General features: G+C 46.8%; 1 protein-coding gene and 2 pseudogenes across 1 annotated transcript; 2 read left to right on the top strand and 1 right to left on the bottom strand.

Annotated features, from left to right (window-relative positions):
- The first annotated feature begins 734 nt into the window (after positions 1 to 734).
- LOC129010780 (proteasome subunit alpha type-1-like) lies at positions 735 to 1,588 on the top strand (annotated as a pseudogene).
- A 10,915-nt stretch (positions 1,589 to 12,503) lies between these two features.
- On the bottom strand, positions 12,504 to 18,275 carry RAN (RAN, member RAS oncogene family). Its single transcript, XM_054443752.2, has 7 exons — positions 18,042 to 18,275; positions 17,538 to 17,583; positions 17,246 to 17,330; positions 17,038 to 17,163; positions 15,435 to 15,622; positions 14,386 to 14,556; positions 12,504 to 14,286 (listed from the first exon to the last, which is right to left on the bottom strand). Exons 2-7 carry the CDS (start codon positions 17,571 to 17,573, stop codon positions 14,242 to 14,244), a joined length of 651 nt encoding a protein of 216 aa, XP_054299727.1. The 5' UTR covers positions 17,574 to 17,583; positions 18,042 to 18,275; the 3' UTR covers positions 12,504 to 14,241.
- A 2,050-nt stretch (positions 18,276 to 20,325) lies between these two features.
- LOC129011001 (U6 spliceosomal RNA) lies at positions 20,326 to 20,425 on the top strand (annotated as a pseudogene).
- Positions 20,426 to 25,329: the final 4,904 nt, after the last annotated feature.

Raw genomic sequence — 25,329 nt, 5'->3', positions numbered from 1 at the left:
TTAGGTATTGAAAGGGCACAATATCTAGGAAAATTAATCCCAAATGGCTAAGCCCATGTTGCTTCAGACCATCTAAATGACTGGAGAGACACCAGGGACTGCTGGTTAGCATGGAATATACATCTCCTTGCAGAATTAGGAAGAATGCCTGTAGGGGAGAGAGTGATGTCATGTCACAGCTATGTGTTCTGACAATGTCAATACAGTACATGTGCCGGGCACTGTGCTGTCAGGTGGGGGCAGGGAAAACAGCATGGCGTGGTTCCAATGTGCACTAAGAGAAACATTAGCCAAACATGCTCTACAGATGTTCCTGTGGAAAGAGACAGTATAACTTTCTCCTGTAACCATCACGGTCAACTATTAAATCAGACATATGTCATTGTCACAGTCACCTATTACCATCACAGTCACCTGTTACACCAGACCACATTACTGTTACCATCACCTATCACCATCATGGTCGACTATTACACTACACACACATCACTATCATGATCACTTAGTACACCAGACACTTCTATCAAAATGAAGAAAAAAATATTTGTGCACATTACTGAATTTTGTTACATACCAATTTCAGAAAGGATTCAAAGGAGGCATATGGAGAGCGTATTAAAAGTAGAACTGGGCCAGCTGCAGTGGGTCACACCTGTAAACCCAGCACTTCGGGAAGCCGAGGTGGGTGGATTGCTTGAGCTTGAGAGTTCGAGACCAGCCTGGGCTGACTGTTGTGTAATTTTATGCACCAGGAGTGTTTGGATTCCAGATTTGTATTTGATAGACCACTTCCTGTGTCTCGTCTTGTATCTCTAATTGAAAACAAAACCTAGATGCCAACACCGCGATATGGCCAGAGACCATATGGTGCTGGGCTACTTATTGCTGGTTATGATGCTATGGGTCCTCACATTTTCCAACCTGTCTATCTGGTAACTATTTTGACTGCAGAGTTAATGTCCATTGGAGCCTGTTTTCAGTCAGCTCGTACTTACTTGGAGAGATATATGTCTGAATTTACGGAGTGCAATTTAAAGGAACTGCCTAAACATGGTCTGCGTGCCTTAAGAGAGACACTTCCGGTCGGGCACATTGGCTTACGCCTGTAATTCCAGCACTTTGGGAGGCCAAGGCAGATGGATCATCTGAGGTCAGGAGTTCAAGGCCAGCCTGGCCTACATGGTGAAACCCCATCTCTATTAAAAATACAAAAAATATTAGCTGGGTGTGGTAGCACGTGCCTGTAATCCCAGCTGCTAGGGGGTGCTGAGGCAGGAGAATTGCTTGAACCCGGGGAGCAGAGGTTGAATGAGCCGAGATCATGCCACTGCACTCCAGCCTGGGCAACAGAGCGAGACTCTGTCTCAAAAAAAAAACAAAAGAGAGACACTTCCTGCAGAACGGGACCTAACTATAAAGAATGTTTCCACTGGAATTGTTGGTAAAGACTTAGAGTTTACAATCTGTGATGATGATGATGTGTCTCCATTCCTGAAGGTCTTGAAGAAAGGCCACAGAGAAAGGCACAGCTGCTCAACCTGCTGATAAACCTGCAGAAAAGGCTGATAAACCAATGGCATGTTGGTGATAAGCCAATATATATATGTATTATCAAATATGTAAGAATGCAGGCACCACATACTGATGACAATAATCTATACTTTGAACCAAAAGTTGCAGAGTGGTGGAATGCTATGTTTTAGGAATCAGTCCAGATGTGAGTTTTTTCCAAGCAACCTCACCGAAACCATATCACAGAACACATTTTTCTTTGAGAGGGTCTGTATAATCATTTTCTAAAAAGTATAGGTATCTGTGCTAATGTTTGTATATGAAGAAAAGGTATCTTTATGGTTTTAAAGACAACTGTGAAATAAAATTGTTTCACCTCCTGGTTACAAAAAAAAAAATTAAAAATTAAAAAAGTGTGTGGGGACTCACATCCATAATCCCAGCACTTTGGGAGGCCAAGGTGAGAGGATTGCTTGACGCCAGGAGTTCATCAGGCAACATAGCAAGACCCCTGTCTCTGCAAAAAATTAAAAAGAATTAAAAATAAAAAAAGAAATGAAGTACCGATTCATATACAACGTGAATGAACCTTGAAAACATGATGCTGATGAAAGACGCCAGACATAAAAGGCCACACATTGCAAGAATCCATTTTTATGAAATGTCTAGAATAAGCCAGTCCGTAAAAACAGAAAGCAGATTCATGGTTGCCAGGGGCAGAAGAAAGGGGAACACAGGAGTGATTACCAATGAGTATGGAGTTTCCTTTGGGGGCGAAGCAAATGTCCTAGAATTAGATAGTTGTCTTTGCACAACACTGTGGCTGTACTAAACGTCACTGAATCGTACACTTAAAATGGTTAATTTTTTTTTTTAATTCAATGTTTTATTGACTAAGTCATGTGTGCAGGGCACTGTGCTGTCAGGTGGGGGCAGGGAAAACAGCATGGTGTGGTTTCAATGTGCATTAAGAGAAACATTAGTCAAACATGCTCTACAGATGTTCCCGTGGAAACGGACAGTACAACCTTCTCCTGTAACCATCACGGTCAACTATTACATCAGAGATACGTCATTGTCACGGTCACCCATCACCCTCATGGTCACCTAGTACAACAGACACACATCATTATCACGGTCACCCATCACCCTCATGGTCACCTAGTACACCAGACACACATCACTGTCACGGTCACCCATCGCCCTCATGGTCACCTAGTACACCAGACACACATCACTGTCACGGTCACCCATCACCCTCGTGGTCACCTAGTACAACAGACACACATCATTATCACGGTCACCCATCACCCTCATGGTCACCTAGTACACCAGACACACATCACTGTCACGGTCACCCATCACCATCACGGTCACCTATTACACCAGACACACATCACTGTCACGGTCACCTGGTACACCAGATAGTAATACATTTTTTTTCTGATCCTCTGCTATAAATAGGACCAGTAAACTCAGAATAAAGGTTGCAGAGGCTTCTATTGTAGTTCAGTAGTTTGATGCAGCAATTTCAATGTGCCTGGATTAGTGGCAGATATTTCAAGATGCCGATGTATTTAAAGACATTACTTCCTTGCTTCTATGCACAGAAATGCTGAAGTTATTAACGATTTGCTCTCTACCCACGTGCCTTATTTTGGAGACTGGCAACTCCATTACTTGTTGCTGGGATGGCTTTAACCTGACCTCAAAAAAGCAAGCTTTGTAAGTCACTTCACTTATAAATTGATTAACATAAGAATCTTGACTTTTATCCATTGATGGGTGTTCTCTATTTTATAACAGACTTATTTATACTTAAATCTTATTCTGTTGTTGCTTTACTTTAAATAGACTTTGTTAGAGCAGTTTTAGGTTCACAGCAAAATTGGGTGCAAAGTATAGAGAATTCTAGCACACCGCTACCCCCGACATATGCACAGCCTCCCCCATATCAGCATCCCTCTAGAGTGGTCCATTTGTTACAACGGATGAACCTACAGTGACACACCATTATCCCCCACAGTTCATACTGGGGTTCAGTCCAGTGGTGCACACTTCGTGGGTTTTGACAAACGTGAAAAGACATGTATCCCTGTGATAACGTTATACACTGCCCTAAAAACCCTCCGTATGACACCCACTCATCCTACCCACACCCTCACTACTGATCTTTATAGTGTCTCCGTAGTTTGGCTTTTCTGGAATGTCACATAGTTGGTATTGCGGCCTTTTCAGGTTATTTCACTTAGTAAAGTGCATTTTTCTCCAGGTCTTTCCATGGCTTGATGGCTCAGTTATTTTCAGTGCTGAATAATATTCCATTTCTGGATGCACCACAGCTTACTCTTTCACCTGCTGGAGGACATCATGGGTGCTTCCAAGCTTTGGCATTTATGAAGAAAGCAGCTATAAACATCCAGGTAGAGGTTTTGTGAGGACCTAAGCTTTCAGCTCATTTGGGTAAATACCAAGGAACAGGATGGAGGAATCATATGGTAAGATACTGTTTAGTTTTGTAAGACACTGCCAAACTGTCTTCCAAAGTGGCTGCACCATTTGCATTCCCACCAGCGATGAAGGAGAGTTCCTGTTGCTCCACATCCTCGCCAGCATTTGGTGTTGTCCGTGTCCTGAATTTTCACCATTCCAATAGAAGGTGCTGTTTTCTTCTGGTTATGTCTAGAGAGAGTCATGATAAAAAGTAGCTACACATTTCAAAATTCTACTAGAGGCCATGTGCAGTGGCTCATGCCTGTAATCCCGGCATTTTGGGAGGTCAAGGTGGGCGGATCACCTGAGGTCAGGAGTTTGAGACCAGCCTGACCAACAGAGTGAAACCCGTCTCTACTAAAAATATAAAAATTAGCTGGGCGTGGTGGCGCACACCTATAGTCCCAGCTATTCGGGAGGCTGAGGCAGGAGAATCTCGCTTGAACCTGGGAGGTGGAGGTTGTAGTGAGCCGAGATCATGCCACTACACTCCAGCCTGGGCAACAAAGCGGGACTCCATCTCAAAAAAATAAAAATAAAAAATAAAACAAAATTATACTGGAGAAGTTGGGGTGCAGCTGGCATAAGAGGCATTGCTGGTTGGATAAGTGTTACAGGCACTGAGCTAGGAGCTCAAGACATAAAGGTGAGCCGGCCAAGTTCCTGCCCATATGTAGCTTAGTACAGCCAGTGAAAAGCAACTGGACGATGTTTGTCAAAAGTCCCTGTGTTCATACAGTCTTTGACCTGCAATCCGGCTCCTCAAAATTCATCCTAGGAAATATGTCAACTTCCCAAAAATATCTGTATATTCAGTGTTATTTCAATCAAAATTCCCAGTGTTTTTTGTGGAATTTTCAAGGAAGCATCGAACATAGCGAAAATTCTTCTTAAGAACAGAGAGATAGGACTTGGTTTATCAAATATAAGCACTTACCAAACTATAGTAAATTTTTTTTTTTGAGACAGAGTTTCCTTCTTGTTGCCCAGCCTGGAGTGCAATGGCACAGTCTTGGCTCACTGCAACCTCCGTCTCCTGGGTTCAAGTGATTCTCCTGCCTCAGCCTCCCAAGTAGCTGGGATTACAGGCATGTGCCACCATGCCCGGCTCGTTTTTGTATTTTTAGTAGAGACAGGGTTTCACCACGTTGGCCAGGCTGGTCTCAAACTCCTGACCTCAAGTGATCCACCTACCTTGGCCTCCCAAAGTGCTGGGATTAAAGGTGTGAGCCATTGAGCCCAGCCTATAGTAATTAATTAAGACAGTGTGATACTGGCCCAGGAAAAGGCATGCTGACCAATGGAAGAGAACAGGGAGGCCAGCAACAGAGTCATATTATGGATGTGAGCATGGGATGGACGGTATGTCAGATCAGCACAGGAGAAGGAACCATTCATTAGCTGGAACTGGAAAAACTGGTCATCCACAAAAAAAAGACAAAATCAAATCCCTATCTACAGCTGGACATGGTGGGTCACACCTGTAATCCCAGCACTTTGGGAGGCTGGGGTGAGCAGATCATTTGAGCCCAGCCTGACAACATGGTGAAACCCTATCTCTACAAAAATAAAAAAAAAATTAGCCAGGTATGGTAGTGCACACCTGTAGTCCCAGCTACTTGGGGGACTGAGGCAGGAAGATTGCTTGAGACTGCAGGGGCAAGACTGCAGTGAGCCTTGATCACGCCACTGCACTCCAGCCTGGGTGACAGAGAGTGAAATTCTGTCTCAAAAAAAAAGAAAAGAAAAAGAAAATCCCTATCTTACACTATATGCAAAAAGCAACTCCTGATGGATCAAGGTTCATCTGTCAAAAACAAAACTTAAAAATTCCTAGTATAAAGTGTAAGTGAAAGGCCGGGCGCAGTGGCTCAGCCTGTAATCCCAGCACTTTGGGAGGCCAAGGTGGGCAGATCACCTGAGTATGGGAGTTCGAGACCAGCCTGACCAACATGGAGAAACCCTGTCTCTACTAAAAATACAAAAATTAGCCGGGTGTGGTGGCATGTGCCTGTAATCCCAGCTACTCGGGAGGCTGAGGCAGGAGAATCACTTGAACCCGGGAGGTGGAGGTTGTGGTGAGCAGAGATCAGGCCATTGCACTCCAGCCTGGGCAACAGAGCGAAACTCCACCACAAAAAGTAAAATAAAATGTAAGTGAGCATCTTTTCAACTATGGGATAGGAAAGGATATTTTAAACATAGAAACGTGAACTGAAAGAAGTACCAATAAGTTGAACCACATTAAAATTAACAACTTTTGTGAATCAGGAAGACTTTAAGTGAAAAGAGACGTTACAAACTGGGGAACATTTTGTAACACTCCTTTGGTGAGCATGTGTTGTAAATGTCTTTTTGATCCAGCCATTCAATTCTGTGTATGCGTGTGTGTGTCCAGCCAAGAGAAACTCTTGCACATGTGCAACACAAGACGGAAAGGAGAATGTAGTAACAAGCTTCTGGAGATCAAAAGCCTGGAGACACTTACTCACCACAACTGTAGGTTCAACTGCGTCCCCCAAAACGACATGTTCAAGTCTCAACCCCTTTAATCTCAAAATGTGACTTTATTTGGAAAGAGGGTCCTTGTAGATGTAATTGGTTAAGATGAGGCCATACTGGAGTAGTGTGGTTCAGTTTTTTTGTTTTGTTTTGTTTTTTGTTTTGTTTGAGACAGGGTCTTGCTTTGTCACCCAGGCAGGAGTGCAGTGGTGCGATCATGGCTCACTGAAGCCTCAACCTCCAGGGCTCAAGTGATCCTCCCACCTCAGCCTCCTGAGTAGCTGGGATCACAGGTGCAAGTCACCACACCTGGCTAATTTTTTTGTTTTTTGTAGGGAGGAGGTGTTGCCATGTTGCCTAGGCTGGTCTCAAACTTCTGGCCTCAAGTGATCTGCCTGCCTTGGCCTCCCAGAGAGCTAGGATTATAGGTGTGGAGCACCGTGCCGGCATGTGGGTAGGTATTCCTGGTGTTCCTATTAGAAGAGGAGAGGCGACACAGAGACAGACACACACACAGGGAGAAGGCCCTGTGATGACAGAAGCAGAGGTGGGAGTGATGTGTCTGCCAGCCGAGGGTGAGCAAGGGTTGTCGGCAACACCAGAACCTAAGAGAACACCGTGGAACAGGTTCTCGCTGGATCCTTCACAGGGAGCACCGCCCTGCTGACACCTTGATTTCAGACGTTTGGCCTCCAGGAGGCTGAGGAATAAAATTGTTCTAAGCCACCCACTGTGTAGTAATTTATTACGGTGGCCCTATTCGCGGGGGTGAAAGGCAGTGGATTTATGCAATTTCTATACTGCAGCCAAAGGAACACACAACAGGAAGACAGAAATGATGCGACACTTAGTGACGCAGACTACATGGATCCACAGTGACGGAGGAGGCGCTCTCGGAAGTACCTAGAGGTAAGATCAGTGATGGAGACCACGCAGATCCACAGATGGAAAAGACGTCTCAGGAGTACTTAGAGGTGGGATCAGTGATGCAGGCTACGCGGATCCGTGGTGATGGAGGAGGCGCTCTCGGGAATACCTAGAGGTAAGATCAGTGATGGAGACCACGCAGATCCACAGATGGAAAAGGCGTCTCAGGAGTACCTAGAGGTGGGATCAGTGATGCAGGCTACGCGGATCCGTGGTGATGGAGGAGGCGCTCTCGGGAGTACCTGGAAGGTGAGATCAGTGACGGAGACCACCCAGATCCACAGATGGAAAAGGCGTCTCAGGAGCACCTAGAGGTGGGATCAGTGATGCAGGCTACGCGGATCCGTGGTGATGGAGGAGGCGCTCTCGGGAGTACCTAGAGGTAAGATCAGTGATGGAGACCACGCAGATCCACAGATGGAAAAGGCGTCTCAGGAGTACCTAGAGGTGGGATCAGTGATGCAGGCTACGCGGATCCGTGGTGATGGAGGAGGCGCTCTCGGGAGTACCTGGAAGGTGAGATCAGTGATGGAGATGATGCGGATCCACAGACGGAGGAAGCGTTCTCAGGAGTACCTAGAGGTGAGAAATCCGTATAAAAAGGAAAGCAAGAAAGACAGGTGTGCCAGTGCATGCCTGTAGTCCCAGCTACTCGGGAGGCTGGAGGATGGCTTGAACCCAGGAAGTCCAAGCTGCAGTGAGCTATGATCACGATGCCATGGCTCTCCAGCCTGGACAACAGAGTGAGACCCCATCTCTAATCAACTGATCTCTAATGTATTCTCATATTTGGGCCTCCTGGGATCTGGACCATTATATGCTTTTTATTTTTGCAATTTAAGCTTTCAGTTTCCTCCTGTTAAGACATTTTCCTTTGGTTAACACTATTTTTCCCCAGATTTTGTTCTTATAAGTCCAAATCCAACATCGTCAATCAATATTTTCTGAGCTCCAAATTGGAACATCACAGAATATGAATATGTGAGAAGGGGTAAGAGCATACACTGACCTTGCACATCTCTGAAAAATTAAGTGTGAATTTTTTTAATAAAAAAATATATTTTTTACTTCTAAAAAATTAGAGATGGGGTCTCACTATGTTGCCCAGGCTGGTCTCAAACTCCTGGGTTTAAGTAATCCTCCTGCCTCAGCCTCCCAAAGTGCTGAGATTACAGGCGTGAGCCACTGGGCATGGCCATAAATGTGAATTTATAGAATAAATCGCATGAAGGGAACTATGTAATAAAATGTGTGCAATTCAGTATGTGTTAGGACTTCCGCCTCTCGCCCATGTCCAGTGCTAGGGATGCAAAGTGGAAGCTCACATGGCGAAAGTCAACAAACACACACACACACTGACACGCACAGAGACACACAGACACACAGAGACACACATGCAGACACACACACACCCAGAGACACACACACATTCACACACACACACCCAGAGACACATACACACAGACACACACACAGACATACCCAGAGACAAAAACACATACACACACCAAGAGACACACACACCCAGAGACACAGACACACACAGAGAGAGACACACACAGAGACAGATACACAAAGACACATGCACAAAGACACACACACACACACACACACCCCCAGAGAGTTTATTTTAGAAGTACGTTTGTTTTCCATCTATTAGGAGTTTATAAAGCAGGACACACCCTCAGAAATTTAAAGTAACCAACGCGGCCAGCACAGTGGCTCACGTCTGTAATCCCAGCACTTTGGGAGGCCGAGGTGGGAGGACTGCTTGAGCTAGGAGTTCAAGACCAGTATGGGCAACATGGTGAAACCCCATCTCTACAAAAAAAATTTAAAATTAGCTGGGTGTGGTGGCACACACCTGTAGTCCCAGCTACTCCAGAGGCTGAGGTGGGAGGATGGCTTGAGGCTGGGAGGTTGAGGCTGCAGTGAGCCGAGATCCCACCACTGCACTCCAGCCTGGGTGACAGAGTGTGACTCTGACTCAAAAGAGAAAAAAAAAAAAAAGGAACAAACACAACAGCCTGAAAAGCACATGGAAGACAAAGACCACGGATGGTCTACACATCTGGAAATAAACTTCCCTGCAAGAGTTAAACCCACTCCGCTAAGCGGCATCCAGAGGAGTGGGACTAGACAGCAACGCAGTCTGACAGGAACCACAGAGGCTGTCACACTAAATGACGGCCCGGCTGCGCTCTGGATCACTAGATAATTATGAACAGTGCTGTAAAACTCACTGACATAGAAAAGCCCGTCACACAAAGTGAAAAATGGTTAGGAAACTGCTTGATAGTATAATCCCCTTTTTAGAAAACATTTGAAAGGATAGATGACAAAATGTCAACAAGTTACCTCTAGTGGGGGGAACTGTGCCGACTGTGTCTGTTTTAACTGCTCCAATCCCCACACTGTCAATACCCAGCATGTATGACTTCTTCCCTTGGTGGGGGAAAAGAAGGTCAGACATCAGGGGAGGGAGGAAGCAAAAAGCAAATGCTTCTCCCCAAGACCTGCAGCTCTGCCCCACCCGGCTCCCCTGCCCGCCGGCTTCCAGCTGCGATTCCCAGCAATTCGGTTCCCATCCTTCATGCCTGGGGGGCGTCACAGTGCTACCACCTTGTCACAGCCACTCGACCACCTGCCTGACCCATAGTTTTGTCACGGGAAACTGACCTTGACCGCGGGTATTGGTGGCTTTAGGCACTGCAGCTCACACCTCACACTTATTAACTACTGGAGAAGCCCCAAATCCTTTTCTCCTGCCTCGTTAAGAAGCCCACCCGCGTGGGTGGGGCCGGCGCCTGGCATTCGCAGTGGCTGCTCGCTCAAGGGATGAGTCCGCTGAGGGGCTGGACGACGAGGCTTTGTGGTGGCCACGGTGCGACCCTCCCTTTCCTGGAGCACAGGCTTGGTGGGGGCAAGGCTGGGTGCCCCTGGACCCTGGGCACCCACTTCTGTTGCCAAAATCTTATGACGCTTGAGCCTTATGTGGCTTCCCACTGTGTTCTAAATACCAAACCTGTAAAGCGGCTTATAAAAAACCCACACACCTGCTTGAGAGCCTCCACCTGCGCACCCCACCTTCCCTCCTGCTCTCCAGGGGTGCTTCCCCCTGAGGGTCTTTCCTGGACTCCACTGTCCTCCTTCTCAGGCCTCAGACCAGGCCCCTGCGATGCTCCCAAAGCCTCAGCTGTCCGTCCTCGCACTCACTGTGGCGCTCAGCCTCATCCCAGGAACCCGACTCCCTGTCTCCCCAGGCGAAGGCTTCATGAGCAAAGCCACTGCGACACCGCACAGTCTATCTCTGAGCACAGCTGACTTGACAGAAGGACTCAACTGACCACATTACCAAAGACCGAGGTATACGGAATGGTTTCTATTTTGCTTCTTCAAGGCAGGGAACTGAAAACCGACTAAATCCAAGGTGCCTCTTCCAATGCCTGTGACTAAACTTCAAGCATCACAGCCCCAACACCTGCTGATGGCACCATTTTAACTGAGTTCCATCCCACAAGCTTCCCAACTGTCCACACTGGCTCTCTCTACTCCTGTACACCAAAGAAACAAGCCAGAATAAATGGATAAAAGACAGCATACACACATGCCTGTCCCAGCTACCCAGGAGGCTTAGGCATGAGAACCGCTTGAACCCGGGAGGCAGAGGTTGCAGTGAGCCGAGACGGCACCACTGCACTCCAGCCTGGGAGACAGAGCGAGACTCTAAAAAAAATTTAAAAAAATAAAGTAAAATAAATAAATAAAATTAAAAAGATAGTGTAGGCTACAAACCTCAGGAAGGAAATACCAGCATGACTTCAGAACAGTCAGACCTAATGGTGTATAAAGTTCTCCCGGCTCCTCTCCACCCACCTCCATCAATCCCACCCTATCTCTAACCCCCAAGTTCTCTGTTCCTCGAGGTTCCCATAGAACATTTAATAAACACTAGGGACATGAGAGAGCAGCGACATGGCCCTTGCCCTTGTGGCAATTAGACTAGGAAGGGAAAGTCGCAATCGCAAATTTGCCGTGCTGACTAGGGCTGAGGGCAATCTTGTGATGTCTGTAGTCAGACATCTGACTCAAGGTAAAAACCAGAGTGAACTCTAAAGGAGCTAAAGCATTAACTGGTAGGACTGACTTCAGGAGAGGGAAGGGGGAGTTCTGGAAAGCAGCATGCACACAGGTGTGTGATCTCAGGATGCACGTGTGACCAGAGCCTGCAAGACCTTGCAGGAAATGTGCAGCAGGGGCGATGCATCAGATGTTTTTTGAATAGGACTCTGACCCCTTAACTCAAGATAAGGTTTCCATGGTTAGGTGCGGTTTCTCCCCACCATACCCTCGGTTTCAAGGGTAAAGGGTGCTGCAAGGAGTTACGATGGGTGCTGTCCTAGTACAGGGTCTGCCTCACAGAGGGAGAGCTTAGTCTCACGTTATCTTGCTGGGCAGAATAGCCCTGTACAGCCTCAGTGTGGCAGAAAACATCATACACTATGTCCATCAGTTTGCTGGCAAGAAAAGCTGAATCCAACCCTCACCCCATTTGCTCAGCAGGTAATTTTTTGTGTTTCTGATCTGTTTTTGCAAAAGAAACCAGAAATTCTCTGTACTTGAGTTCCTTTCAGGTAGTTAGCCAGGAAACCAGTCCTCTTTGGAGGCTATTTTGGAGTCTCATCTTTTCTAGACATTTTATGATTGATACAATTTTCTAAAAAAACCCATTCTACATGGTTTTTTAAAAAAAATGGCTCTCACACAAATTGAAACTACTAATTTACCAGTGTTTCATATTATATCCACACAAGACCTATGCATTAACTATGCTTTTTCTTAATGACTTTGCTCTAATAAGCTATTACTAGTTTGCAGTAACTTCGTATAAAGCTTTCAAGGCTTCCCCCATTAGACACGAGATTACAAAAAATGGAGAGCAGACTTTTCCCATTTGTACAATCTGGAGAGAATTGACCCCTTCCCCGCCCCACCCCCCGCCAGAAGATAATAATCTCTGCTAACTATTCAGCATTTCCTAAAGCAAATACTAGAGATGATTCAAAAAATCCAGGCAAAGTAGAAGCAATATATTTTGCAACAATTATTCTTTCAATAAAGGACTTGTAAATTCTCTCCCACACCACGTTAGACAGGTAAGTGACGTCACTTCCAAATTTCAACTGTTACATAGAAGATCCAGAATATCAACACCACTTGCAATCTCCACAAGGTTACAAACAACACATACACCTTCAATTCAAAATATCTGAATGAAAGATTTCATCCCAATTACGGGAAAAAAAACTTCCCATCTCACAGGCTGGTTAGAAACTGGTTCTGAATACAGCGTAACACACACAGCAATTCAGATCTTAAGAAACTCAACTGTTGCCAGTTAATACAGTAAGTAGAACTTTATTCAGCTTCACCCTTATTTCATTTTTCCATATATTTAAGTGATCCTTTCTGTACCTTTTAAGGTAAGCAATCATTTCAAGATAATCAGACATCTAAAGAAAACTTTGGTAAACTGGACTATAGTAGCAATCGTATGAGAAAAAAATAGCTCTTAAGATTCCTAACTGCTACAATAGTGTTCATGGGATCAAACTCCTAATTATCCTAATAGACCTAATTCATTTTTAAATGTGGAAAATATACAAGATAAATTAAATTCTTAGTTTAAAAAAAAAGTTTCACCAACTGTTCTCCATTACTGAGAAGCCCCCACGCTGCCCCACTGTGCATATTCCTAGTATTTCATCCGTGTCCTGCTCTGCTGTGCTGCCCTACAAAAAAATCCTCCGGTGGGGGGGGGGGGGGACCAAACAAACAGTGTAGTGTGTACTACCTTAAGAACTTAATGTTAAAGACATCTTTAAAGTCGGGGAGTACCTGAAAACTGTGGGTAAACATGGACCATTTTCCTTGCGTATAACTTCACACTAAGTGTCTAACAAAAAAGTGCAAAATTTGTATTTATTTTTAACAGCAAGAATTCCCAACCTCCTGCCATCCACTGATGTTCCATCCTGTTTGAAGTTCTACATTAAAACATTACTTTTGCCATAAAAGAAAAGATTACCCTTAAAATATCTATTTGATATGTACAAACCACATTATTTTTATTCTGACAGGTCACAGATTTTCAGCAAGTGCTTCCCTAGGTGACCCTACCTAGCCAGTATGAAGGTGGAGCAAACACTGCTTTAGCTTAACTGCACTAATATTTACACCATGTAACCCTTCTAACCAAATACTGCTGACCTGTCATAATCAGTTTGTGTGACATGGCTCAAATGTACAAAAATAAACATAGGGAGAAATTAACCCAATAGATTTAAATTAAGTGATAAAAGCAAGGCAATTCAAATATTAACATGGGATAAAACTTCCCTACTTTAGTGGGTTCCAAATGCTATTTATAAACAAGGGATGAGTTCACTTGCTTAGATATTTGAAATACAACTTTATTCTGATTCTAAACGAAAAGGAATGGGAATGACAGTAACAAACAAGATTTCACCACTGAGTATTGTGATGTGACTGTAGCAGTCTTATATTTGAAACTCAAGGAATCAACTGCGTTCCAAAACAGCTAAATATGCAGGTCCAAACAATGAAGGTATTTTTTAAACTGCCACATTCACTCCGAAGCCCACTCATCTCCTTCAGCATCCCACAGATGAAGCACATGTTCCGCTTAGCTAGATAATAATGAGGTGGCACACACGCTGCACCGCTGACATCACAGGACAGCTGCCTATAAAACTAGACTTCTGACGCTGGGCTCCAGCTTCATTCTCACAGGTCATCATCCTCATCCGGGAGAGCAGTTGTCTGAGCAACCTAGACGAAGAGATGAAAAAATGTTAACACTCCAGATCAAAACTGCCAGGAATAAACAAGCCAAACAGAACAATCTGAACAGCAAAGTGGCCACAATACCTCTAAGTCGTGCTCATACTGTGCTGCCAAAGCTGGGTCCATGACAACTTCTGGTGGGGCGAGAGCAGGCATGGCAACAAATTCCAAGTTAGGGTCTCCAATGAGCTTCCTAGCAAGCCAGAGGAAGGGCTTTTCAAAGTTGTAGTTACTTTTGGCAGAAATGTCGTAGTACTGTTTAAAAGAAAGGTAAAATTACTTTTTAAAATTCATTATTAAGATGACGATTTTTCTAGAACGTTGCAAGATAAGAAAATGTTAAGATTCTTGGCAAGGCATAGTGGCTCATGCCTGTAATCCCAGCACTTTCGGGGGCTGAGGTGGGATTGCCTGAGGCCAACAGTACACGATCAGGCCTGGGCAACAGAGAAAGACCCCAACTCCACAAAAAAACAAATTAGGTGGGCATGGTGCTGAGTGCCTGTGATCCCAGCTACTCAGAAGGCTGAGGTGGGAGGATTGCTTGAGCCCAGGAGTTCAGGGCTGCAGTGAGCTATGTTCATGCCACTGCACTCCTGCCTGGGCAACAGGGCAAGACCCTGTCTCGAACAACAAATATATATACACACACACATTTCAGGTGACCAACCCGGCCAACAGTGAAACCCCATCTCTATCATTCTTTAAAAACAATAGTATAAAAAAGACAAAATTATTTCCGGCCAGGCATGGTGGCTCATGCCTGTAATCCCAGATCTTTAGGAGGCCAAGGCGAGTGGATCACTTGAGGTCAGGAGTTGGAGATCAGCCTGACCAACAGGGTGAAACCCCGTCTCTACTAAAAAAAGTACAAAAATTAGCCAGGCATGGTGGTACACGCCTGTAATCCAGCTACTAGGGGAGCTGAGACAGGAGAACTGCTTGAACCCAGGAAGCGGAGGTCGCAGTGAGCCAAGATTGTGACACTGCACTCCAGCATAGGGGACAGAGAAAGACTCCGTCTTGGGGAAAAAAAAAATCATTTCCATATATAATAGACACTGGTTAATTTCATGGTCTTACACATAATCTCCGCTAAGAGAAATAACTCAGAAAGTTTTAATTTTACACACCTGAAGATTCTTCTTTCGGTGGAAGACAATGGATTTTGCCTTCACTTTCCTGTCCTTAATATCCACTTTGTTGCCACACAACACAATGGGGATGTTTTCACACACTCGTACCAGATCTCTATGCCAGTTAGGCACATTCTTGTAAGTAACTCTCGATGTTACATCAAACATTATGATGGCACACTGGGCTGAAAGAAACATTTGTGGTAATTAGTACACTCAGTTTACTGCACAAGTGAAGAATGCTAAGAACCATAGGCTAGTATTCAACTAGTTATAGTCTTAGACCTCAACGAGTCATCTATATCTCTCCCCTCACTTTCAAGGTCTCTGTCAATTCTAAAAATGTTAATACACAATTCCTCCTAAAAGAAATGAGCTGACCCTATCAAATCTCCCTGATATACTCCACCATTAATACTCCCCTCATCCCAAAAAAGTATCTGAAGTAATTAATGCTAAATGAGAGTCTGGATAACCAAGCTGCCATATTCTGAGGGTAGGGCCTGGAAATACATTTTTCAGAAGGTCTTTAAATGGCCGACTATGCTAGAAAACATTATTCCTGTCTTAAAAAATCCAGATAGGCCAAGCAATGTGGCTCACGCCTGTAATCCCAGCACTCTGAGAGGCTGAGGTGGGTGGATCACCTGAGCTCATGAGTTCCAGACCAGCATGGGCAACATGGTGAATCCCCATCTCTACAAAAAAATACAAAAATTAATCAGGCATAGTGGCATGTGCCTGTAGTCCCAGCTACTCAGGAGGCTGAGGTAAGAGGATGGCTTGAGCTTAGGAGGCGGAAGCTGCACTCCAGGTTGGGCAACAGAGCGAAACCCTGTCTCAAAAAAAAATTAAATAAATAACCCAGATAAAGTCTACATATTCACCTGCAGGAATAACTATGGTACAGTTAGTAAGGCAAGAAACCACAACTTTTTGGTTAAAGGATTCTTTTGGGGGAAATTCTTGTGTTTATGTGTACATGCTCAAGGAAAGCAAAAGGCATGGAATGATTCCAGATAATGTGTTATCAGCAACGTGAGGTTCCAAGAGAGATGAGTATTTTCTTTATTCCTCTTTTTGGTACAATGAACATTTTCTTTGCAATTTTTAAATCAAACTGTTTGAGAAAAATACTCTGCACAATAACTTAGTACAAACAATTTAACAAGAAATCCGTTAGTCTTGTATAACACTTGTTAAGATCTCCTATCTCCTCTGGTCTAGTATCTGGTGTTTATTGTTTTCTAATACACTAGAAACACTCATTGATCACCACACCAAAATACATACATGAACCTAAGTTTCCAAATACTGAAACTGCTGTTAACAGCTTATTATTGTTTTAAATATGACTTATAAGTCCCAGTGTAAGTCATAGTTTTTTCTAAACCATGCCTAGCATGACACAGCATGCAAATGACACAACTTTAATAAAATTTTCTCTGCCACCAAAATGGTGGTCAACTCCCTGAAGTCCACGTCTTTTTTTAACCCAAAAATGACACTATTTGTTGGAATAGACCTGATTTTCTATAACCTTGAAGACTGAAGTACACAAAACCTCTCAAAAACTGTTCAGCAAGTTACAAATGCCTACCTTGGATGTAATAGCCATCTCTCAGTCCACCGAATTTCTCCTGGCCGGCTGTGTCCCATACATTGAACTTAATAGGTCCTCTGTTGGTGTGGAACACTAGGGGATGAACCTCAACACCCAAGGTGGCTGAAACGGAAACGATGCGATTGAGTGGATGAATTTACTCATTTCTCACATATTTCCATAAGCAAGGTTTTCCAGTACATACCTACATACTTCTTCTCAAATTCACCAGTCAAATGACGTTTCACGAAGGTCGTTTTTCCAGTACCACCATCACCAACCAATACAAGCTGTTGGAAAACACATTTTGGAAGTAAACCCTAAACACTTCACCTCTCAAGATCCCAGAGTCACGGAACTTTAACCACCACAGGCTCACTTAAAACAAAGAATGTGGATGCGGAGCCCCATTACAGCCATCGTGGGCCCCAGGAGGAGGGACCCGCGAGTCGCACGCGGTCGGGTTCGGCCGCCTCCCGCCCCGCAGGGTTACCTACTTTGAACTGGACCTGGGGCTCTCCCTGCGCAGCCATCGCGGCGTTCCTGCGGAGGCAGAGGACGGAGGCGAGCGCTCGCGCGGCCCCGCAGCCCATGGCGGCCCCGCTCCCGCGCCCCCAGCGCCCCACGTGCCCGCCCCACAAAGGCCTCCCGCCCGCGGCGCCATGGCGGCCAGGCCTGGGAGCGGGAAGGCGGCGGGCGGGGCCGGCATCCGGGGCGGCGGGGCCCGGGGAACGGCGGACGGAGATGTAGGGATGGGAACGGGACTGGGACTGCGACAGGGATGAGAGCGGAGGATGAAACGGGGGTTCGCGGGGGCTGGCGCCGACCCCACGCCCGTCTCCTGCTCCGGCCCGGCCGGGCCCGCACCACCCACCTACTCACAGCCGCCCCCTGCCCCTGGGCCCGCCCCCGCCCCGGCCCTGGCCCCGGTTCCGGCCCCTAGCCCGCCGCCGCCGCCCCTGTCCCCGCCCGGCCCTGCCCGGCCCGCCGGGTCGCGATACCTTCCAGAAGCGTCTCCGCGCCCGTCCGACTGAGGCTGGAAAGATGGCGGAAGCGCAATTCAAACGCCGGAGACGCAGCCGACGCCGGCGCGCGAGCAGGGGCGGGGCCGGCGCGGGGCGGGGTTGCAAGGGGCGGGGCAACGGCGCGGCGCCCGCCCACGTGGCCCGCGCGTGCGCGCACGCACGCAACCCGGTTCGGTCGGCCGCTCGGGCGGGCGCTGCGCTTGGGGTGGGGCGGGAGGCGCGGTGGACCGCGTGGGAGGGCGAGCCGGGAGCGCGCGCGCAAGCCGGCCAGTGGGGACCACGTGCGCCGACGCCCAGGGCGGGCTCCCGGGCGCGCATGCGCTGAAAGCGAAGCGGCGCGCCCCTGAGCGGGAGACGTTGGGCGCGGCCCGACAGTCGCGGCCGTGCTGTGTCCCGGGTGGGAGGCGGTACTCGCTCTGGCAGGCGCGGTCAGGCAGGCGGCTTCCAGGCGCTGGCCAGCCTGTCATTGTCTGTGCCCCGTGGGGTGGGGGTTCTTGAGGTCCTGGGGCTTAGGGTGGCGCTCGCGTGCGAGCAGGACGGGTGGGTGACAGAACGAAGGAATGAATGAATGGGATCTAGGCCCGTCCTCCAGAGTCAGCCCGCCGCTCTGTCTCTCCAGATCGTAGCCTTCACGCCCCCAGGACCAGGGCCAGTTGGAGAGCGAGGAAGCAGAGAGGGATGCACCCACCCAGAAAAACGGCTACTTTTTTTTTTTAAGAGACAGAGTCTCGCTATGTTGCCCAGGCTGGTCTCGAACTCCCAGGCTCGGGCGATCCTCCCGCCTCAGCCTCCCGAGTAGCTAGGACTACAGGCGCGCACCACATCCGGGGTAATTTTTTTAAAAATTTTTTTGGGAGACAGACTCTCACTGTGTCTCCCAGGCTGGCCTCAGGGGATCCACCCGTCTCGGCCTCCCAAAGCGTCCCGCTTCTCAAAGCGTTTCATAGGTTGGCAGCCTTGGCCGCTGCATGCTACAGACAAAATGATGAAATATTATTTGCAGTCTGGACGCGTCTTCCAGCCCTAGTTACCAACGGGGACGGAATGAATAAGTGCTCAGCTTCCCAGCCCCCTGTTGGCCTGAAGCTGTAAGAGCCCAAACAAGGTTGAGCTAGAGGGACCCGACTTCCTGGGCGCCCCTGCCGACATGCAGACAGATAAAGGCCCAAATCAGCGCAGTCAAGCGCCTCAGAAGAGTCCACCATGGGGAAGAGCCGCAGTGACCGAGGAGTCCTCCCTGCAGTCCTGAGCACACTTGCAGGCGAGTCCGCTAGGAACCCCAGTGACGCAAATTGGGCACAACGCAGGCGAGAACCGGTCTGTTGGGAACGCAAGTCCGAGCTCCCCCAGAACCCTCAGGGGAACGCCAAGCACCTCTCAGACGCTGCTGGCGGGAGAGCAGAATCTAACAGTAAAACGGGAATGCCCATTGCTTGTGACTCCGGATTTCCATTTCTAGGGAGAGGCCCCAGAGTTAAACTCATGCCTCACGCATGTGCACAACATTTAATGCTGTATAACATTTAAAAGGAATGACGGTCATCTGTTTCAACAGGGTTAGATAGATGTCAAAAGGATAGTGTCGAGAAAAGAAGAAAGAGGTGATAACAGCTTTATAAAGTCTAGGACACCTGTAATCCCAGCACTTTGGGAGCCCAGGGTAGGAGGATCCCTTCAACCCAGGAGTTACAGGCTGCAATGGGCAATGATCTCGCCATTGCACTCCAGCCTGGGAGACAGAGCAAGACCCTGTTTTCAAAAATTAATACATAAAACCTAACACTATATGTAACTTTATCTAGAGAGATTATATATATAGTATAATGTCATTTATGTAAGTTTTTTACAAATACACATAAAAGCATATTGGCTATTGGATATATGTATTTCGTTTTTTTTTAATTGACTGCGAGGATCTATATACTATATCCTGATGGTTATTGCTTCAAGAAAGGGTAGAAAGGAGTGTGATGGAACTGAGGAGTCAAAGAAGACTTTAACTTTACCTGCAATGCTCTATTTCTTTTTCTTTTTTTTTTTTTTGAGACAGAGCCTCACTCCGTCGCTCAGGCTGGAGTGCAGTAGTGCCATCTCAGCTCACTGCAACTTCTGCCTCCCAGGTTCAAGTGATTCTCCTGTCTCAGCTTGCTGAGTAGCTGGGATCACAGGCATGCGCCACCACACTCAGCCATTTATTTTATTTTATTTTTTTTTTATTTTTAGTAGAAACAGGTTTCATTATATTGGAATAGGTAATCGAGTGGTCACTATGGCAGCACGTATACCAAAATTGGAATGATACGGAAAAGATTAGCATGGCCCCTGCGCAAGGATGACAGTTTTTTTTCTTCTTTTTTTTTTGAGACAGATTATCGCTCTTGTTGCCCAGGAACTGGGGAGAGAGGTCATAGAAGAGTTTAACCTTACCTGCAATGTTCCATTTCTTTTTTAAAAAATGGTAATCAGGGCCGGGGACGGTGGCTCACGCCTGTAATCCCAGCACTTTGGGAGGCCAAGGAGGGCAGATCACGAGGTCAGGGGATCGAGACCATCCTGGCTAACACGGTGAAACCCCCGTCTCTACTAAAAATATAAAAAATTAGCCGGTCGTGGTGGTGGCGCCTGTAGTCCCAGCTACTCGGGAGGCTGAGGCAGGAGAGTGGCGTGAACCCGGGAGGCGGAGCTTGCAGTGAGCGGAGATTGCGCCACTGCACTCCAGCCTGGGCGACAGAGCGAGACTCCGTCTAATCAGGCTGGGTGCAGTGACTCACGCCTGTAATCCCAGCACTTTGGGAGGCCGAGGCAGATGGATCACTTGAGCCCAGGAGTTTAGGAGCAGCCTGGGCAATATGGCGAAACCCATGTCTCTAAAAAAAACAAGAAAGAAAATTAATTTAAAAAATGGTAATCAAAGCAAGGTGACAATATATTAACCATTTGTATAATTTTGGGTGATGAGAACATCAGTGTTTATACCTTTTTGCATTTTTCCCCTACAAGAATCCAGTCCAGGATTGCATGTTACACTTTTAACTTGTTTCTCAGGCCTCCTTAGTCTCTAGTTTTTTTTTTAGAGACAGGGTCTCTGTCACACAGGCTGGAGCATAGTAGCCCAATCATAGCTTACTGCAGCCTGGAACTCCTGGGCTCAAGTGATCCTCCCACCTCAGCCTGCTCAGTAGCTGGGACTACAGGCATGTACCACCAGGCCCAGCTAATTTTTTATTTATTTTATTGTAGCAATGAGGTCTCACTATGTTGCCCCAGCTGATCTCACCTATATACCTATATGTGATTTTATAAAGACATAATTAGGTGTGTGTGTATATATATGACTTTTTTTCTCTGAAATGTTTGAGGTAAGTGGCAAACAGGATGCCCTTTGATGTGCATTTCTTAAAACCAAGGACATTCTGTTACATAACCACTGTACACTTATCAAAATCAGGCAGTTAACATTGCTCTAATTTGATTATCTAATCTCGACCCTTAACTGTCAGATGTCTCACTAATGCAATTTGTCTGGTTTAGGATCCAGTCTGGGATTGCATGGAACGTTTGCTTGTCAGCCTCCTTAGTCTCTTTCCATCTGCAAGTCCTTCAGCCTTTCTTTGTCTTTCATGACCTTGACACTTTTTGTAGAGCTTTTTTTTGTTTTTTTTTTTTTTGAGACAGAGTCTCGCTCTGTTGCCAGGCTGGAGTGTAGTGGCATGATCTTCGCTCACTGCAATCTCCACCTCCTGAGTTCTGGCGATTCTCCTGCTTCAGCCTCCTGAGTAGCTGGGACTACAGGAGCACGCCACCATACCCACCTAATTTTTGTATTTTTAGTAGAGACGGGGTTTCACCATGTACCATGTTGGTCAGGATGGTCTCGATCTCTTGACCTCATGATCTGCCCGCCTCGGCCTCCCAAAGTGCTGGGATTACAGGCATGAGCCACTGCGCCCGGCTGAGTACTTTTTTTCCCCCAAGACAGAGTCTTGCTCTGTCGCCAGGTTGGAGTGCAGTGGTGCGATCTCAGCTCACTGCAACCTCTGCCTCCCGGGTTCAAGTGATTCTCCTGCTTCAGCCTCCTGCGCAGCTGGGATTACAGGTGCCTGCTACCACACCTGGCTAATTTTTGTATTTTTTGTAGAGATGGGTTTTCACCATGTTAGCCAGGCTTGTCTCAAACTCCTGACCTCAGGGGATCCACCCACCTGGGCCCCCTAAAGTGCTGGGATTACAGGCGTGAGCCACCGCGCCTGGCCTTGCAGAGTATTTTAGAGGCCAGGTATTTTGTAGACTGTCCTTTCATTTGGATTTCTCTGATACTTCCTCATGATTAGATACAGGTTATGCAGTTTGGGTAGGAAAACCACAAAAGTGATGTTGTGTCCTTCTTAGTGTCTCAGATCAGGAGGCACAGGGTGGATCTTGTTTTGTAGTGACAGGGTATTTCTCTGTCACCAGGGTTGGAGTGCAGTGGCGAGATCATGACTCACTGCAACCTTGAGCTCCTGGGGTCAAGTGATCCTCCCACCTCAGCCCCCCAAGTAGCTGGGAATAGAGGCACGCACCACCATACCCAGCAATTTATTTTCTTTTTTGTAGAGATGGGGTCTTGCTACATCGCCCAGGCTTATCTCAAACTTCTGGCCACAAAACAATTTTCCTGCCTTAACTTCTCAAAGTATTGAGATAACAGGCATGAGCCACTGCATGTGAGCTCATCTTTTAAAACCATATCAGAGGCCGGGCATGGTGGCTCATGCCTGTAATCCCAGCACTTTGGGAGGCCGAGGTGGGCGGATCATGAGGTCAAGAGATTGAGACCATCCTGGCTAACACGGTGAAACCCCGTCTCTACTAAAAATACAAAAAAAATTAGCCGGGCGTGGTGGTGGGCGCCTGTAGTCCCAGCTACTCGGGAGGCTGAGGCAGGAGAATGGCGTGAACCCGGGAGGTGGAGCTTGCAGTGAGCCAAGATTGCGCCACTACACTCCAGCCTGGGTGACAGAGCGAGACTCAAAAAAAAAAAAAAAAAAAATCAGATCATCCTCCTCCACTGGTAAAACCTGCAGTAGTTTTCTATCTGTCTCACTTAGATCCATGAAATCTGTAGCCAGGGAGGTACTGTGGGCTCTAGCTCGTGCCTACCTCTTCCACCTCGTCTCCTGCCTCTCTCCCTGTAACCTCACAAGACTTTCTGTATCTTACCCCAGCCAAATTTGTTCCCGCCACAGGGCCTTTGCACTTACTGGTCCCTCTGTTTAAAACTGTCTTCCCTTGGCTGGGCACGGTGGCTAATGCCTGTAATGCCAGCACTTTGGGAGGCCAAGGCGGGCAGATCACTTGAGGTTAGGAGTTCAAGACCAGCCTGGCCAATATGGTGAAACCCCGTCTCTACTAAAAATACAAAAATTAGCCAGGTGTAGTGGCACATGCCTGTAATCCCAGCTACTTGGGAGGCTGAGGCAGGAGAATCATTTCAGCCTGAGAGTTGGAGGCTGCAGTGAGCCATAATCGAGCCACTGCCCTCCAGCCTGGGCAACAGAGCAAGACCCTGTCTCAAATAAACAAATAAACAAGATGCTCTTCTCCACACACCTTAGCCTGGCTGGCTCCTTCTCACCTTTCAGGCCCCCGACCACCCCCAGGCTTTCTCCACTTCAGCACCCATTTTCTTTCCTTCAGAGCACATTATTGAGAACATATTGCTTAATTATTTACGTGCTCGTTTTTCAATCTTTCTTTCCTTCACTAAAATAAGTGGCATACCATGTCATGACATTCAAAGTATCTAGCGCAGCGCCTGTCACATAATGTATGCTTAAACAATATTTATTGAAATATTGAATGAATTACTCTTTTTTTGTTTTGTTTTTGTTTTTTAGAGACACAGTCTTGCTCTGTTGCCCGGGCTAGAGTACAGTGGCATGATCATAGCTCACTGCAGCCTCGAACTCCTGGGCTCAAATGAACCTCTTGTCTTAGCTTCCCAAGTAGCTTGGGTTACAGGTGCCTCCTGGGTGAATGAATGACTCCTTGACTCCTTCTGAATACAGAAAGAGGAATGAGACACAGCAGCATTATATTCTAAGAAAAATAATAGGCCAGGCATGGTGGCTCATGCCTGTAATCCCAGCACTTTGGGAGGCTGAGGCAGGTGGATTACCTCAGGTGGATTACCTGAGGCCAGAGGTTCGAGACCAGCCTGGCCAACATGGCGAAACCCCATCTCTACCAAAAATACAAAAAATTAGCCAGGCGTGGTGGTGGGTGCCTGTAATCCCAGTTACTCGGGAGGCTGAGGCAGGAGAATTGCTTGAACCCAGGAGACACCCGGGAGGCGGAGGTTGCAGTGAGCTGAGATCGAGCCACTGCACTCCAGCCTCGGTGACAGAGCAAGACTCTATCAAAATAAATAAATAAATAAATAAATAATAATAAATATGCAGGCCTATTGAATGTCAATAATGGTACTTAATGGCGAAGACTAATCTTTGCATACACTGCACTCCAGCCTGGGTGACAGAGCATGACCCTGACTCAAAAAAATTTTTTTTTTAATTGAAAAATAAAGGCTGGACACAGTGGCTTATGCCTGTAATCCCAGCACTTTGGGAGGCTGAGGTGGGAGGATCACTTGAATCCAGGAGTTCAAGACCAGCTTGGGCAACATAGTGAGACCTCGTCTCTATAATTTTTTAAGGTTTTGTTTTTTTGTTTTTTTTTTTTTTGAGATGGAGTCTCATTCTGTTGCCAAGGCTGGGCTCACTGCAAGCCCTGCCTCCCAGGTTCACGCCATTCTCCTGCCTCAGCCTCCCGAGCAGCTGGGACTACAGGCGCCCGTTACCACGCCCCGCTAATTTTTTTTTTTTTTTTTGAGACGGAGTCTTGCTCTGTTGCCCAGGCTGGAGTGCGGTGGCGCAATCTTGGCTCACTGCAAGCTCTGCCTCTCGGGTTCACACCATTCTCCTGCCTCAGCCTCCCGAGTAGCTGGGACTACAGGCGCCCACCACCACGCCCGGCTAATTGTTTGTATTTTTAGTAGAGACAGGGTTTCACCGTGTTAGCCAGGATGGTCTCGATCTCCTGACCTTGTGATCCGCCCGCCTCAGCCTCCCAAAGTGCTGAGATTACAGGTGTGAGCCACCTTGCCCGGCCCTTCAGTTTTTAATAAAATGTTTAAATAGAATTGTTTATAATCTTTTAAAATTTTATTTTATCATTTTTTTTTTAGACACAGTCTCACTCTGTCACCCAGGCTGGTGTATAG

The sequence above is a fragment of the Pongo pygmaeus genome, chromosome 10, assembly GCF_028885625.2.
Source record: "Pongo pygmaeus isolate AG05252 chromosome 10, NHGRI_mPonPyg2-v2.0_pri, whole genome shotgun sequence".
Classification (NCBI taxonomy): domain Eukaryota; kingdom Metazoa; phylum Chordata; class Mammalia; order Primates; family Hominidae; genus Pongo; species Pongo pygmaeus.
This window is presented reverse-complemented; position numbering and strand designations above follow the sequence as displayed.